The 19,675-nt window shown below is 30.0% G+C and overlaps 1 protein-coding gene across 1 annotated transcript; it reads right to left on the bottom strand.

Annotated features, from left to right (window-relative positions):
* Positions 1-739: 739 nt before the first annotated feature.
* LOC111687725 (lipase 3) lies at positions 740-14,776 on the bottom strand. Its single transcript, XM_023450198.2, has 3 exons — positions 13,568-14,776; positions 5,552-6,280; positions 740-1,205 (listed from the first exon to the last, which is right to left on the bottom strand). Exons 1-3 carry the CDS (start codon positions 13,787-13,789, stop codon positions 819-821), a joined length of 1,338 nt encoding a protein of 445 aa, XP_023305966.2. The 5' UTR covers positions 13,790-14,776; the 3' UTR covers positions 740-818.
* Between the last annotated feature and the right edge of the window lie 4,899 nt (positions 14,777-19,675).

Raw genomic sequence — 19,675 nt, forward strand, 5'->3', positions numbered from 1 at the left:
CCCACAGAACAGAACCCCCGAAAAGGGCCCCTAGCCCCCATATAAAGCATCTTTCAGAAAATTAGTTTTTCATCTATAAATTGCTTAAATGTATCGGAACAATTGAAGATAAATGCTTTATTATGAAAAATAAATCACATTTAATATTTATTACTGGTGTAGGGTATCATATGGACGGCCACGCCCGACTATACTTTCTTACTTGTTTTTATTTTTTAATATGGGTGATCAGAAATTGTTTAATTATGGAAAACATTTAACATCAAGATTATTAAAAAAGATTTTAAGTATTACATAATTCAGTTTTTGTTTAGTTTCACCACAAATCAAGATAATTCAAACAAATTAAATTTTTTTCAATTCAATTTTTTTCAAATTCACAAACCACATTTCTGTATTTATGTCATACAGTGTTACTGTACTATTCAACAATTTATTTGATTCTTGTCAAAAGTTAAAAAAAAATCGAAGAAATGTTACAAAAAATATGTAAATGGAATGACAGAAATTAATCATAAAGATATTAATCGCTTATTTAAGGTTTATTATGCACATTTTCCACACAAAATTCTTACAATAAACCATCAATAACTTTACTAAGCATTTATGAATATGGAGGTTACCCCAAACTTGTTTCAAAACCAAATTTGAAACGAAGTGAAAACGGGAATACCAAATTTGTAATAACATGTGAACCTAAAATGTTGTGAAGCAAAAAACACAAATTAATCTATCTACATTTATTGCTCCGAAAATATTCAGATTTTGTGAAAATCAAATATGTATTTAAATAAATAAAGAAGAAAGACATTAAAAATTTAATACAGTTCATATAAACTTAAGTTATTAACTATTTTATCGAAAATAAATGCTCTTACGCCTAATCCACATATAAAGTCAAAATGATTCCATCTTTTTGGTGGTAACTTGTATATCGCACTGATATTTTTTAATCGTCTAATTAATTTCCAAATATCTTCAACCGACACAATATAATCATTTTCGGCATAGAATATGCTAATTGGCACCACGACATTTTCCAAAGTGTATTCTGGTGGTACTAGCTGACGGTAGTTTAAATAATTTTGTTCTGGTCCATAATCATATTGACGGAATTTTTTGGACATGTAGCCTTGAAAGTAGTGCATAATTTGTTTAAATGATCCTCCAACCGGAAAGTTTGCCATAATATCAGGAATAAGTGTCTGTGACAGAAAAAAAAACAACAAAAAACAGAAACATTAAAATTATGTATGGATAATAATTATGGTTTTCAAGTATTCGTGTTTAAAATTATTCGAAAAAACAATTAAATAAAAAAATAATAAAAACTTTAATAATAAGTGAATAAAAACTGAATAATTAAGCCGGATTCACAATGCTAGCAAGATTTTCAGGGGTGTTCAAAATGCTAGCAACCAATTATTTTTTAAAACTCGCGATTATCTTATCTTGATAAAAATTTTGTTTGAATTCAATCTATTACAAATTGAATTAAACATTTTTTCAACCATTCAATTTGAAACAGATTAAATGAAAGTTTTGCTTTATAATTCAAAAGCATTCTGTTTATTAAAAATTGAATTAAACAATTTTCTTTCATTCAATTTGTAATAAAAGGAATTAAACATATAAGAATGATCATTTAATTGAATTCATGTATGTTTATTAGAGTGCTTCAAAAAAACTAAGTTTCGAATTTTGAACCTCCCCCCCCTAAAATTGTTCTACGGGTTATAAAAATAAGTCGTGCAAAAAATTAGGTCAATAGGACTACGTTAACTGGTGCCGCAACGGCTCTGAAGTTTGAAGATGAAATTACAAGGGGAAAATATGCATTTTTTAAGTTTTCACAAAAGTTTTGTCATTAAATAATTTGTTTTGCATTTTATTGTCAAAGAACCGTAATGTACACAGAATTTGCGTTACAAAAAGATAAAAAACACAAAAATTGGTTGAAAAATGTAAAAGTTATTAAAGATTCCCCAGGCCATTATCGTGTCTCAGAGCACTTGAATTCGAAATGTGATAAAAAAAATAAACATATTTTTGAAAATATTCTAATAAAACAATTGTGTTACTTAAAATACATCTGTAGTTACTTGAATATGAGTTTTTGTCCTTATAGAATAAGGTCGAAAAATTTTGATATTTTTAACGGTCGTTTCAAAATTCAAATTTTAGTTTTTTTGATACTTTGTTAAACAATTTTCAATATTTTTGGGAGAACTCATAGGGATTTATGGACAACAGATTAGGGAATAAAACAGTAAAAAAATAGGTCAATACCTCTTATAGTTTGCCTGTACCTGCAATTTGAATTCAGCGGATTTCGAGAAAAACCTATTTTTATTTAATATTTTGCAAAATTAGACTTTTTATTATATTGTTGTGTATTTTAAATGGAACCTTTTGTAAATTTATTAGTCCACATATTTCTAAATAAAAATCAAGAGTTTCGTGCAATTTAGACGCCATTAACCTATAAACTTTAAAGGTCAAAGGTCAAATTTTGTAATATTTACAATTTTTGATGGAAACTAGTCGAAATTGTTTCTACTTTTAGGTAGATTATCATAACACTTAAGACATTTATTTATTAACAACCGATATTTACAAGGTTTACATGGACAGCCAGACGGACGGACGGACATAGCTTAATCGACTCAAAAAATGATTCTAAGCCAATTGGTATACTTTAAGGTGGGTATAGGACGAATATTTTTGTATGTTACAAACATCAGTATACCCTCCCCACTAAAGTGGTGTAGGGTATAATTAAGAAAAATTTGTACAAAAGCAAATAGTGATATAGTGGCCGCAAGAATTTTTTTTAAAATTATTATAAAATAATCGTCAACAAATGTTTAATGTAAAATGAAACTGGAGAACTTGAGTTACATTTTTGTACTAAAAATGAAAGGAAAATATGTTGACATTTTGCAATTTTTTTTTAATAATTTTAAAGAAATTTGTATTTATTTAAACGGCGAAATATGAGTTTTAGTTTTTACGTTGACAACCCAAAATCGATCTCACACCGAAAATAATAGACAAGTTTAAAATTTGATAAATCTATATGAAAGTCATTAGTGTGATAGTCCTCAGTAAAAAATGCGAATTGCCAATCTTCTAGTAAATGATCGATATGTAAATAAATTCGACTTTTCTAAAACTTTTCAAAAGGGCCTTACAACGCTTTAGTATTTATAGCTTGAAAGCATTTATACTGAATTGTGTACATACATATGTTTTAATTATTGCAAATACAAATCTTGTATTTGATTACTAGAAAGTACGTCTACTAGGAAACGATCATGAACAAATTACACATAAGCCTCCTTTAAAGTATCTTTAAGATTAATTTAAATTTGACTCTAGTTCCTCTCTATTAAATTTAATGTGGATCAGACCATTTGGTCTTTAACATTTGAACCTATGGGGTCTAGGTTCAAATAAACCTTGTATTTGATTACTAGAAAGTACGTCTACTAGGAAACGATCATGAACAAATTACACATAAGCCTCCTTTAAAGTATCTTTAAGATTAATTTAAATTTGACTCTAGTTCCTCTCTATTAAATTTAATGTGGATCAGATCATTTGGTCTTTAACATTTGAACCTATGGGGTCTAGGTTCGGCCCTTAGGGCCGATCATTACGAAAATCTGCAGTGTCATTAATATTTATATAAAATTTTTTTGTGCCAATTTTTAAAGAGATAATAATATATTTGACATAATTATGGCATAAAAAACCCAAAACATGCTTGGTCCAAATTTCATTAAATTATCTGTACCTCGCGCACAAGGTTTACATGGACAGCCAGCCAGCCGGACAGACGGACGGACATGTCTTAATAGACTCGAAAATATGATTCTGAATCGATCGGTATACTTTAAGGTGGGTATTGGACCAATATTTTTGTGTGTTATCAGTACAAATGAATAATATCCTCACCACTATAGTGGTGTAGGGTATAAAAATAATAATTTATTATTACGCTCTATGAATTTCGTTAATAAAGTCGGAGTTTTTGATAATACAGTTCTGAAAATTTCTGACAATATGTATCATTTGCAATCAAAATTAAAATTTTAAAATTTTTGGTAGGGCGTAACAACACTTCCAGGAGAGACAAAAAACTAAATAAAATTAAAACTATTGTTGAACTGCTTTCATTGATAAAAGTTAATAATATTTAAGAATAAGTTCCTAAATTGTATGAATATTTTATTTTTTTAAACATAATAAAACGAAAAAAAAAAAAAAAATAATATATATATATATATATATATATATATATATATATATATATATATATATATATAATATATATATATATATATATATATATATATATATATATATATATATATATATATATATTTTATTCTTTCACATTTTATTTTTTTATAATTAAAACTGAAAAAAGAAAAGTTGTACATTTTCGTATTGAAAATTAAAAAAGTATTTTGCATTAGTGCAGAATAAAATAACAAAAATTCGTGTTTAAAATATGTTTTAAGATAAAATATCTTTAAAAAAAAAATTAACTAATATTTTTATTCACTTCCAGAAAATACATTTTTTATTTAGTACCTTTTGAACAACTGTATAATATAAATTATTTTATTGCTACCCTTGATAAGTAGCAATAGAAATCTTTAGTACTAGTTGATCGTTCTATTGCTACCAAATTGCCACTAATATATTTAAATTACAAATGATTCTACTACTGCTATCAAATTTTTTATTTTTTTGCTACATCTATAACTACTGCTACTGCTTTTACTTTTTGTAAAATTTTTATTTTTTATAAAGAAAGTTTTATGTTGAATATTACCAATAATTCCAAAATATTTAAGCAATTTATTGATAAAAAACTAAAATTTCTAAATGAGGCTTTATATAGGTCAAATATGGACCGATCCTCGGTTAATTTGGGAAAAGGATATATTTCTAAATAAGAGTTAGTTTTGTTGATTTTCATTGCGATACAAATGGTTACAAGTCAATTTTAGACGTTTAAGTCATTTTTTGAAGGGGGGTTTGTATGGGGCTAGGGTCAAATATAGGCCGATCCTTACGAAAATCTGCAGTGTCATTTATACTTATATAAAACTTATTTGTGCCAATTTTTAAAGAGATAGCAGAATATTTGACGTAATTATGGCATAAAAAGTTCAAATCGGGAGGTACGGTTGTATGGGGGCTAGGTGAAATAATGGACCGATTTTAGCAATTTTCAATAGGCTTGGTCCAAATTTCATCAAATTATCTTGAAAATTGCGGCCTGTACCTTGCGCACAAGGTTTACATGGACAGTCAGCCAGCCAGCCGGACGGACATGTCTTAATCGACTCAAAAAATGATTCTGAATCGATCGGTATACTTTAAGGTATTGGACCAATATTTTTGTATGTTACAAACATCAGCACAAACGTATATGATCGTAATAATTACAAAGAGCAGATAAAATAAATACATTTTGTTATTTCCTAAATAATAATAATAAATAATTAAAAAATAAACATTAAATTCACTTTACCTTATTTAACAGTTGAGTATCATAACCAGCTGCTGGCCACAAACGGCTCACGCAAACCAAAGGTTTTTCATTTTCTAAACAAGCCATCGAAAGCAATTTTTTGACATACTTATTTGTGGAAACCATTTCTACATTCTCCAATACCTTTGACACATAGTTTCGTGTCCCCAATAACGGACCAAATACTTTGGCCAAACTACCTTTTGTATTACTTACGTAAGCCACTGGCGCCAGCAATGTTGCTGTTTTAAAAGCATTATTATATTGAGGTAACATAGAATTGAGCACTAAAAAAATTGTGCCACCTTGTGATATACCAATGAAATGCATTTTTTGTTCACCTGTATACATTCGAATATAATCAACAATTGCAGGCATGTCATAAACACTCATCTCATGCCAACTAAAGTTCCAAAATTTCGGGTCCGTGGTATTGTAAAATACATTCTGTTTAGAATATATATTGCCTCTATTGTTACCAAGCCAAACATCAAAACCACTACGTGAAAGCAAATATGGCAATGAATTCTCGTGTCCATTTAACAACCATGCATCTGAGGAGGCATAGATTCCAGCCAATAAAAGTGCAACAGGTCTGCGCAAAACGTGAGTTTTATCATTAGGTAATTTCTGCACAAATGGTATTCGGTGCAATGTCAATACGTAACCATCTTTTGTTTGAACTGTGTGATGTTCAGACGGAAATCCATCATGATGTATTCGCTTCACCTATAAGTAAAAAAGTTCTTTTATACACTATGTACATTCGACCGACTCACTCTGTATGGAAAGTACAAAAGTGTTTTTATGATGATTCTCAAAATATTTTGAGTCCAGCATCGTGAGCTGTACTTTTACAAGATATTTTAATTTTGTAATAATATATATAACCCCTCATAATTTTCCTCTCCCAACAAATTTATTTATAATTTATAATTCCGTCACGGGTTCTCGTTATCCGGTCTAAAATTTTACACCAATAAGTTTTTAACACTAATGATCTTAATGTAATTTAAAAAATAAACTGGTCGTTTGTTTAGACCTGGTTCACACTAGAAAACTTTTGATTTTTGTGAGTGAAAGAGATGGTTGATATTTCATTCTCTTTCTCACACACACAAAAATCAAAAGTTTCCTAGTGTGAACCAGGTCTTAGCGTTTCTCTATGGAAATTTTCAAAATCTAATAACATAATATTTGAAAGTTCTTTTTTTCTTGGTTCTTGGTTATATTTAATAAAATTTTAGCAATTTTTAGTATTGCTATATATGAATGTATATTGGTCTTGTCATTCGAATAAAAACTAATCGATTAATTGAGGAAAAATTTTTGTTTTTCTTCAAACGAATAAAAAATTTAAATTTTGAATAAAGAACAATTCGAACAATATTTGTCGAATAATCGAATATTCTTATAATATTTCTATTGTGTTTTTGATTTTGTGTGTGAGAGAAATAGACGGTTCATATTTCTTTCTCTTTCTCTCACACACAAAAATCAAAAGTTTTCCCAAAAAAGTTTCACAGTGTGAACCAGGTCTAACAAAGTGCCGATCCACACTAGGAAGCTTTGATTTTGGGTGAGGAAAAAGAGAAAGAATATCATTCATCTCTCTCGCGGTACGGAGTTTCTCGCACTTGGAAACTTGTTTTGTTAGACCTGGTTCACACTGGGAAACTTTTGATTTTTATGTGTGAGAAAGAGAAAAAATATCAACCATCTCTTTCTCTCACACACAAAATAAAAAGTTTCCCAGCGTAAACCAGGTCTAAGGAAACTTTAAAAGAGAATTAATTAACAAAAGTTTCCTAGTGTAGACCAGGTCAAAACAAAACAAGAACCGTGTACCCCGAGAGATGTAAATGATAACCTTTCTCTTTCTCTCCCACTCAAAATCAAAAGCTTCCCAAAAAAGTTTCTTAATGTGGACCGGCACTATGTGAATAAAAATATAAAACTGAACGTTACTGCAAGCAACAAATATTGTTGACATTTTTAACGTTTGTTGAATCGTTAAAAAATGGTAATGAATTAATGATGTAATATTTTTAAGGCTTGCATATTAAAAGGGTATTTTAAAATTTTCATACAAAAAGAAACGTTGGCGTTTAAAATAAAATTGATATAATTTTCTAAAATGTTCATACACAAGGTTGTCTCTTATCAGCAGATTCAAGCCAAATTATCAAAATTTTTGTTTCTTTACATTAAATTGCATTTTTAAGAAAATGAAGAAAATTCTTATGTTATTAGCACTTTTATTTATATATTTATTAACTAGATATATTTCTTGTCCTGATCATGACATAAAATCTTTCCTTCCGGCACACATTTTAAATTAATTATGACTATTTTCTGCATGACCACTAAATTTCCACAAAAAGCTCGTATATTTTTATAACTTGGCTTGCGAATTTCACTTTCCACAACTTTCCGCAATTATTAACGTTGTTATATTAATATATTAAAATTAAAATATGAACTAATGTCATGTCTTGTAAAAACATATCATATTGCATATCAAGTATTATAAAAAATAATACTTCAATAAAGCGCGGTGTAATTAGTATATTAATACTCAGTTGGCTTCACTGAAAATAATCAAAGTGTCAACCACAACTAAATGAGAAAAAGTTTACTTATAATGCATTAAAAGTTAGTTAGGTTGCTGACAGGGAATGTAAACAAATACCTACACGCGGCATAATGTAATACTAAACGCACATATTATGTACATACGTTATAAATGCTGTTACAAATCGATTATACATTTTTTTTAATTATACTGTAAGTAAAATTTTAACTTTTAAATGACGCATAAAAATGCCGAAACATGTTAACTTCATTTTAGTCCGTAAAATCTAATGGATTACTCGGTTTTTAAAAGTGACACATTTCGCTACGCTGTTCCTTTGCTCGAACAGTAAACTCACTAATTTTTAAAAAAAGTTTTATGTAGGAAAAATGCAAAATTTCAGAAAAATTTTTCCTCGAAAAAATTTTTTTTAATGAAAATCCTAATACAAAACATGTTTATAAAAATTAAAAAGTTTTTATATAATTTCGCAATGTTATCTTATACAAAAAAAAAAAAAAACAAAAATAGTCATTTAATATTATACGAAACACTTAAACAATTTTAAAGGAATACTGATAACTAGGGCAAGGATTTCTATGCAATTGCTCAAAATAACTTTTAACTAGTTTTCTTTTCGAATCAAAGAATTTGCTTCAAAATGGCATTTATTTGTTGTTGCATAAGGGCATTTCCATCGTGACGAACGTGACGGTCGTACGTTTTAAAGAGATGAAAAATATATATGTATACATACATATTTTTTAAAAACACTTGTATTTTTATATAGGGCTTCAATAGCTCTATAACTGGTCGAAAGAAGAAATTGAAAGATCTTAATGGCCCTAAGATATAAGTAGTTAGAAGTTGCTTATTTCTTTTTTGACAAAAATGTAAAAATCTGCGAGTTTCACCTCGCTATTTGGTTAAAACCTTTTTTATTGTAATTTGGAATATTTATTGATTGTTTTTCAGCTTTTAGAACTAAAAAAAAGTATTAAGATTTTTTTGTACAAGCCGTTATGTGTGACGTGACGTAACATGACGTGATGTGACAAAAATTTCCAATGATGAAATTTGAAATATTATTGAAAATTAATCAATAGATTTATTTTGGACGAACATTGTTGAAAGTTTTTGAAGTCATTTTAGTTGAAAATAGCTCCCATATAAGAATTAACATTAATTAACATAAAACTATTAAAAAATTAAATAAAATTCAACACAAATAATTTTGACATCCACATTATTTTTTTTAAAAATTGGTCTATGATTAGACATCATTTGTTGAATTTCTGTGCTTTTTCGTCCAATTATCAACTAAAAAATCATAACTAAATTGCATAAATATCAAATCTTTTTAAATAACAATATAACATAATTCGAAGGTTGCACTTGAGAAAATTTATGTAATGTGACGTGACGTGACAAACTTTGAAATTCTATAAAAAATAACCCCGCTTGGAATTATTTTTTTTCTTTTAAATTGAGTTCTATATACTAAACTTGATTTAGATTCAAAGTTTTGAATACTTCTGAATGCCAACAAAAAAGTTATCGGGATAAATCCTGTTTCAACGTGACGAACGTGACATGACGTTTATGAAAGAAAACGGAAATTTGCCTTTTAAGGAAATTTATCTTTTTATATTTGTATGTTTTAAGATAACTATTATTTCAACAAATGTTTTCCGACAAAAGTCCATTTAAATATTAACCTTTAAAATAATAACAAGTATGAATGTATAGTCGGGCGTAGCCGACTATATAATACCCTACACCTGTCAGTATGTTTGTTAAAAATGGGGATTATTTAAAAAAATAAAGCATTTGGTTTGTTTTTTTTAACTTTATTTCGGAGTATTTTTACTTTTATTTTGGCAAAAAAAGATTTTTTTTACAAGAGGGTTCAAAGGGGAGTAGGGCAAAATATGGCCCTATCCTTAAAAATGTTGGTAGGGGGAGTTAAGTCTTCTTCAATAATATTTATGTAGAATTTAAAAGTGTTAATAGTGTTTGTAAGTGAATTTTGACCTTTAAGTCATTTTTTGAAGGGGAGTTTGTATGGGGGATAGGATCAAATGAAGCCCGATCATTATAAAAAACGGTAGTGACATTTAAAGTTCTATAAAACTAAGTTTTGTCGACTTTTGTTATCATAATAGACCATTTAAATTAATTATAAGCCAAAAGGCCCTATTTGGAGGGTACGGTTGTATGGGGGCTAGTCGAAATAATGGACCGATTTTAACCATTTTCAATAGGTCCCTGGGCCAAAAGAAGCGTGTGTGCCAAATTTCATCTAATTATCTTCAAAATTGCGGCCTGTACCTTGCGCAAAAGGTTTACATGGACAGCCAGCCGGCCAGACGAATATTTTTGTATGTTACAAACATCAGCACAAACCCAATATACCCTCCCCACTAAAGTGGTGTAGGGTATAAAAACTATTAAAAGCAAATGCTACTAAAGGTGCAAAAATATGCCTGAAATATTATTGTAACTTTTTTTCCGATTTCTCATCATAGTGGTTAAGAAAAGCTTTGGGGTCTTTAATATAATAAAATTTTAATCTTTTTCTATAATAATAGAAGTTGAAATTTTATTTTTGATGACTTTTAGTTTTTGAGCCACGGTTTACTTTTCGGTGGAAATGCCCATATTTTGTTATTAATGCATAAATTGCATATTTTGCTTTCAATTGCATATGTTTCGCATATTTCCAAAATCTTTATTGCATTTTTAGCATATTTTTTAATTTGCTTTGATATTTCTGTATTTAATATTTTTACAACAAATTTGATATTTACATATTTAGATTTTTTTAAATAAATATCAACAATTTTCGATTTAACAACAAAATACTATGTTCTATGAAATACAATTTTACATAGTTGTATTTAATTTTTAAAACCACAATAGTGTGGAGGGTATTTTAAATTTGTGCTGCTAATTGTAACGTCCTTAAAATATCGGTTCAGTAACAATTTCTAATTCTGTCCATCTCTGTGTCCATATAAAAAGATAACTTGATAAAATTTTGTTCTTACATCTCTCTCACATACATAATTCACTTAAAAACATTACCAAACGATAAAATTCGGAAGAAATATAATTTATACAAAAATACATTCATTCGCAAAATTTTATTAGAATTGCTATCAAGCTTTCCACTTTCAGAAATTAAATATATACTATCCTTGCCATGCTATTAACAAAACGTAAGACATTTATTTTAACTGCCTGTTCCTCTAAATGCCAACTAAAATTTCTTTCCCATTTTATATTGAAAACAATAAAAAATTTTCGAATTTATTTGTTGTTTTCAATATAAATCTAGAAAATACTTGTTCGTTCACATTTAGAGGAACAGGGTCTAAATATTACATTTTTGATAGAACAAATCTAAGACTGCAACTAATTGCAGTGATAAATGATATTCTTTCCTCTCACGCAAAATCTAAAGTTTTCCAAAAAAATTTCCTAGCGTGGACCGGCAGTTATTCTTCTCATACGTACAAGAACAACTCAATGCAATTAATACGTAGTTTCTGAATCGAAAGTTTTCCACAAAAATCAAAAGTTTCCCAAAAAAGTTTTCTAGTGTGAACCAGAATAAAGAAAAAGTTTTTCAACAAAAGTTTCCTTTATAGACCAGGTCATTCCGAGTACGAGAAATTCTGTACCGCGAGAGAGATGAATGATATTCCTTCTCTTTCCCGCAAAATCAAAAGTTTCCCAAAAAAAGTTTCCTAGTGCGGGCCGGCAGTTTCCGAGGCTTTAAAATTCCTTTCACACAATGCCCCATATTGGATATATTGTTCCAATACATCTTCAATTTTAAAAAAATAATTGAAAAATACCTTTTTTTAATTTGGTCGTGATCACGAACGGTCATCGCTAGACTTAAAATATTTTGGGGACCATCACAAAACAAAGCAAGGTAAATTTTGAAAGGGGTAACAAACACGCGTTTTTGCTTTCCATATATTCATAATCAACTGTTCTCATAACATATAATTAATTTGCCAGGAAAACCGCCATAAACATTTATTTTGAAAATGAATTATAAAACTGTTATTTTTCAGTTAAAAACCCAGCAAGATTCTACTTCATAAAAAGAGGAAAGTTTATTATATTCTACAGCACTATAGTGGTTTAGCCTTGTCCATCAGACCTGTACTCAAACTAAAAGTCGAAGTTTTCGATGCAAATAGGCTGTTATGTTTCATTTTACCCAAGGACGAAGTTGTTTAAAAATGGATTAAATCGGTCGATTACATCCCTAGCCCTCATACAACCGTACTCCTTTGGCTTTGGAGCTCTTAATAATGGCTTCAAAGTCGTTAATTTCCTCATAAACACTACAATTACGATGAAATTTTGCACATCTATATAAAACCCTCCACCAAATTTTAATACGATCGATCGATCTTTTAGAAAATCAGTTTTTCATCAATAAGTTGCTCAAATAGTAATAGGAAATTAAGACAAAATTCAATATAAATACTATGTTAAAAAATAAATCATATTTTAGTTATGATCATATCTGATATCATATGGTCGGCCATTGCCGATTATTCATGAAATCATTTTTATAAAACTTAGCATAACACATAATTTTTCATCGATTTTTATAAAATAAAATGTTTTTTTATGTACCTACGTGATTTTGTTATAAAATAATAGAATTAAATGACTAATAAAATTTTATGTAATTAAATGTACTTTCTTCCAGTATATCCACAATTTTAGATTTGGGGAAGGATCCGAGATATCAGAAGCCGCGCAAGGATATGTTACGAAAAACAAAAAGGGCGGTATTTATAGGCGTGGCAAAAAATATTTTTTATATTTTTGGAAATGTTATTAACGTTTATCCTAATAAACTTTTTATATCTGATTGTTGAAGGGATTGTATTATAATTAACAGAATTATGAGATAAAAAGTGATACTTTCGGACCGTTTGTATGGCGGCGAGGTGTAAAATTAGACCGATTTCAAAAATTTTCAACAGTCTTCGTCTTTGGTGCTACGAGATCATATACCAATTTTTTGAATTATAAGGGAAGTTATAAGGGGTTTATTTTTTTCATGGTTTACCTTTTCATGGAATTACCCATATGAAGCTAGAACTCTAGAACGGTGAATAGTAGAAACACGCTTAGTACCTCAAAAACAATGCCAATAATGTACACCAAAATTTATATTATATACATATTACTTTATGTCGAACAGAGTTACAACAGATTTTGCCTCCGAAAACGTGAAAATATTCTAATAAATCTATTGTATCACATAAAATATATCTATATTTACTCGAATATAAGTTTTTGTCCTTAAAAGATGTCGTGAATAATTGTTTCAACGGCAGTTTCAAAACTCAATTTTAAGTTTTTTATTTAGAGCTTGACAAAATTAAAAACAAATTAAAACATACCGCATCAGTTATAATAACTTCTCTATTATTACGGAGAGTAATAAAAACTGCTTGTGCCGGACCGAAGCTATTTAAGAAAATTAATATGATAATGTTTAATAAAATATTAGCAAATTTTACTATCACCACAAATAAATCTGTTCGATTCATTTTAGCTTTCTTGTGCCAAGTAAATGAATGTATGCATTTTTTAATTTGACGTTTATTTCGCTTAAAACACATGCTTGATTAATATTTTTTACTTCATATGCTCAATAATGCAATTAAAATTTTAATTTTCCACTTGTTATTAGAATGCATATTATCCTAATATTGCATTACTGCGTTATTATGTAAAATATTTTAAGCGAATATACCTCCGTAGGTATTTGTATAAGCGTATGACAATCAACGATCGAATGACTTTTAACGACTGGAAGTAATCGCCTTAACAAATTTAGCTTGCAATCCGTTTTTCTTAACAATAAATAGAAGGGCTTGTATCGTATGTACAACACAAGCCCATGATCGGTACTGTAAACCTGTTGCCAACAAAAAAAGTCCAACATAAAGTACATATCAACGTAAATGTATAAACGTACATACATACATTTATGTAGTATGTACGTAAACATTACAACATACACATCTATATTTTGTTTATTTAGGATGCCGGCGTAAGGCTAGCTACTGACTTGTGCGTCAGCAATAGCAAACAGTTTTTAAACTGTCACGTACAACAGCATTTTATTATTATATGTTTATGAGCTACGGTTTGTTTAAACTTTATCAATGGATATATTGGTTTCCACATTTAAAAGAAAATAAAACAAATATGTACGTATGTACATTAGACTGACTCAAAAAAAAAATAAATGGTGAGTCGGTCAAAATATTCACTGTTATGAAATATGATGTTACCCAAAATATATTCAGTTAAGTGTTGTCTATTCGTGAGCTGGGCAGTTTTCAAGAAACATCGTATGAAGGACACGATTATTCATGTTAATTTTCAATATTAAACCAAACTTCAAATATCTTTGTTATGTTTTTAAATTTTACAGTATTTCTTAAACAAGATACACCTACATTTGAAACGTTTTTTGAAGCCATGTCTAGTGTACGTAAAATTTGTTTATACATTTCATTTTTATTAGTGAAAACCTAAAAATTTTAAATATTTTGGAATATGACAATTATGAGCAGAAGGTTATTTATGATTGTTCAGAATTGAACACGCATTTATTTATGTTTAATTTTGTTTAAGTAAAATAAGAAAGATCATAAATTATAAGTTCAAGTGCATGGGTTAGGTCATAAAAAATATTATATACGTTTGTTTGTACTACAAATAAATATGTATTATCGCTTTGTTTTTAGGACAAGCCGTAGCAGTGATAAGAACTTTAGTTCTAAGATGCACATTAATTCTGTTGTTTATGTGACGCATAAACCATATGTTAGAGTTAATAATGAGGCATGAAATATATTTATATCACTGATGCAGTTATTACCCCATGCTAAGATAGAAACATTACACTGATAAGACTGAAAGTACACATGTGCACAAGATGTCTTATCATAGTTCTAGTTAGTTTTAAGATTTTTGTATTTAGCTCTTAAGATCATTGATTTTAAATAAACTCTTAATGTCTTACAAACATTCATTCGAACAGTACGTTCATACATGGTCCTTCGATAAAAAAAAACCAGCGCAAAAAATTAAAGAATATATATACAATAAAAAATATAAATAAAAATTTAAAAAGAAAAAGTCGACTTAAATAAATAAAAAAAAATAATAAAAAAAAACATTAAAAATGGCTCAGAGACAAAATTTATACGAATCTCAAAAGCAGATCACAGATCAGTTGACTGCAATTTTGGCGAAGATTGAACGCACAGAGATACGTAGTGCATCAATTGCACAATATCAAAACCGTATCGATAGCTTAGAAAGACAATTTTATGAGAACGACACTGTTCTCAATAAGCTTGGAGAGACATCAGAGGACTATTTTAAAAATAAGTTCTTCCAAAATGGCATTGATCTTATTAAACTGTGCAGAACTGCGATGCAGAAGTATGGCCAAACTTCTGCAGAAGCTATATTGGCGCCCAAAAAAGCAGAAAACTTAGAAGAAAGCCAAATGGAATCCAGCCATCAGAAATCATTAGAATCAATTAGGATTTCTATAAAAGATGAGGTGATGGAGCAGGTGAGATTTATGATGCAAGAATTGTTGCATCAGTTAAAACCCAACTTTGCGGAAAACTCTAAAAAAGAGTTAGAAAGAGCTCCAAGAGAGCTAGAGAATGCTCCAAGAGAGCCAGAGAATGCTCCAAGAGAGCCAGAGAATGCTCCAAGAGAGCCAGATATTCCAAGAGAGCCAGAGAATGCTCCAGGAGAGGAAGATAATACTTACAAAGAAGAGAAGGTAAAAACCCATGATGAAGCCGGCATAAGAAAAGATGAGGAAGTGACGTCCAACTTGCTCATTCAATTTCGTAGAGAAATTCAAAAATTAGAAGAATGTTTATCTGACATTGAAGCAGAAAACATTCTAATACTTGAGCACAAAAAAAGCTCTTGGGAAAAAATCATGGTGGATATAAAACAAATCCACCGTGAATTAGTGGTCAATCACTCCGTAAAAGATGATATTGATGAAGAGCTGGAGTTGATTGACAAGCTATATGGAGAAGCATTAAAGGAAATACTAATAAAAATTTCCACAATGCAAGAAGAGAAAAAAGCGGTGGTATTGGAGACAATAAAAATACCAATATTTAGTGGAGAAATGGAAGAGTGGTGCTCGTTTCAAAATATGTTCAACAGGTTTGTGCATATGAGTAAACTTCCAGCTGTGGAGAAGCTAGTGAGGCTAAAAACGCACGTCAGAGGAGAAGCTCTGAAAATTATACAAAACCTTCCGATAACGGAAAACAATTATGATGCTGCCTGGGAGATTTTAAACCAGAGATTTGGTAATAAAAGGATTTTGTTCACGAAATTAGTGGATAAAATATTAGATCAGCCCAGTACCAACATAATGTCGGGCAGCAGCTTAAGAAACTTGCTGAGTATTACAAACGAAAGCATGCAAGCATTAAAGAGATTTTTTGGAAGGAGAGGTGTTAGTTCGGATATTTATTCAGATAATGGAACGAACTTTGTTGGCGCAAATAAAAAATTAGATAAAGATTTTAAAGCTGCTGTTCGGAATAATGAGTCGATTATTCCTATATTGGCGATGCAGAAAATTCAGTGGCATTTTATTCCCCCGGCAGCTCCTCACTTTGGAGGTATTTGGGAAGCTGGCGTCAAATCAGTTAAATATCATTTAAAAAGGACAATCGGTGAAGCCAAACTTACATATGAGGAAATGAGTACTCTCTTAATTCAAATTGAAGCAGTATTGAATTCCAGACCTCTAGTAGCTCTAAACAATGATGAGCCAGGTCAATTTGATGCTTTAACTCCGGGACACTTTTTAATAGGACGTCCCCTGAATGCCTGTGCCGAACTAGTTGAAGAAGCAAATATTAATTCGCTAAATAGATGGAAACTAATTCAGAAACTAAGAAAAGACTTTTGGGTCAGATGGAAACAGGAGTATTTGACTACGCTACAGCAAAGGAACAAATGGAAGTTTCCGTCAGAGAATTTAAAAGAAGGTACAGTAGTACTAATCAAGGATGAAAATACTCATCCAGCAAGTTGGCCGCTAGCGAGAATTACAGAAGTACATAGCGGCAAAGATGGCAAAGTAAGAGTTGCAACATTGAAACTAGCAAATAGCTCGCTGAAAAGACCTATTAGCAAATTGTGTCCATTAGTATCTACGGATACAGAAGAAGAGAATTCAGCACCAGCAATGAGCTGTGTAACAACGACGAAGCCAGAAAAGAAAAAACTATGTTGGTTACAATTTATATTGATGATGTTGATGATAATGAACCCAGTCAAAGCACTACCAATTAACATGAACAACGTAGTCTCGATAAGCAACCTTTCAGCAAATACAGCACTGTATCTGGATAAGGTTGGACAACTAAACGCCATAAATTCGAAGTGGAATCTAGTAGTTTACTATGATTTATCCTTGTATTACCAAGAACTGGAGAGGATTGGTAAACTGATGGGGAAAGTAAGAGAAGAATGTCCGAAATTAAATTTATTTAAGGACTCCTGTGAAATGGTGATGTCAGTGATGGAAAGGAGATATAAGTTACTTGATCAAAATAACGAACTTCTAATAAATAAAAGCCGCAAGAAAAGAGCACCCTTTGAGTTCGTAGGATCTATTTATCATATTCTCTTTGGAATGATGGACGCAGACGATCGAAAGCAGATGGAGGAAAACATGAAAAACATTTTCAGTAACCAAGATGACTTAAATAAATTAATAAAACAACAAACTTCCGTTATTGATTCGACAGTAAATGTGTTGAAAAAGACAACAGAAGATGTCAATAACAACTTTAAACAAATGTACGGCCAATTAAAGTTATTCTACGATCAAACGAAAAATGAAACGAGTGAAGAGCGTTTAACATTGCTGTTTTCCGTATTGACCACCCAATTAAATTTAATGATTGATGAGTGTCAGAAGATACAATCTTCTGTAATAAATATGCTGATTGATATCAATCACGGTCATATAAATACTGACCTTCTTACACCATCCCAACTACAAAAAGAACTATTACACATAGAAAACGTGTTGCCAAATAATTTAGTTCTTCCTGGAAAGGCAACTAGTACTGAACTAAAAGAAGTATATCATGGAATGAAGGCGAAGGGTACTATAATTGATGATCGACTAGTGGTTCAGATAGAAATACCTTTAATACAGAAACATAATTCTGAGGTATACGAAATAATTACACTTCCTGTGGAAGTTAACAATAGCGCCGTTATGCCAAGAGTAAAGGATGAGTTCATAGTGTATAACTTCGCAACTAATATGTACTTCCTAATGTCACAATCAAAATTAAATATGTGTGAGAAGAGTCTTCAAGGTCAGTACAACTGTATTGGAAATATACCCTGGAAGCCAGCCATAGAGCGGTCTTGTGAAGTATCAGCGCTAAAACAATCCCGGCATGCTGAATGTGAATTTGAAGCTGTCCCAAGGAAAAGTGTGTGGAAGCAGCTTTCTACAGAAAATCAGTGGATATTTACAGTATTCGACAATCTAGTATTAACAGTAGATTGTGGTCCAAATAATCGAAGCTGGGTTAATTTACCAACAAAAGGTGTACTAAAACTAGCAGAAGAATGTACAGCAACTTATGAAGGAATAACTCTGTCAGCTTCTCGACACTTCGAATCTAAAGTAAATTCAGATATTCAGGTATCAACATGGGGTGTAGATCCAGACAAAATAGAAGCTAAGTTGGTAAAACCGTTTGATGTTACAATTATAAATAACGCCAAAGATATCAACCATCTAATGAAGGAAGTGCTTAATATAAAGGATACCAAAATCGATCTAAAACGGCTTCATTTTCACATGTTATCTGGACACACATCTCTAATTTTAATTATTATAATTATATTTATATTTATTGGTCTAGTTCTCAAGAACAAATGTTGTAAACAAAAAGAAGTAGTTAAGATAGATTTTTCTACACCATTGCCATTGCGGGCCCGGCAGAATGTTCAGAATTGAACACGCATTTATTTATGTTTAATTTTGTTTAAGTAAAATAAGAAAGATCATAAATTATAAGTTCAAGTGCATGGGTTAGGTCATAAAAAATATTATATACGTTTGTTTGTACTACAAATAAATATGTATTATCGCTTTGTTTTTAGGACAAGCCGTAGCAGTGATAAGAACTTTAGTTCTAAGATGCACATTAATTCTGTTGTTTATGTGACGCATAAACCATATGTTAGAGTTAATAATGAGGCATGAAATATATTTATATCACTGATGCAGTTATTACCCCATGCTAAGATAGAAACATTACACTGATAAGACTGAAAGTACACATGTGCACAAGATGTCTTATCATAGTTCTAGTTAGTTTTAAGATTTTTGTATTTAGCTCTTAAGATCATTGATTTTAAATAAACTCTTAATGTCTTACAAACATTCATTCGAACAGTACGTTCAT

This window comes from Lucilia cuprina, chromosome 4 (genome assembly GCF_022045245.1).
Source record: "Lucilia cuprina isolate Lc7/37 chromosome 4, ASM2204524v1, whole genome shotgun sequence".
NCBI lineage: Eukaryota > Metazoa > Arthropoda > Insecta > Diptera > Calliphoridae > Lucilia > Lucilia cuprina.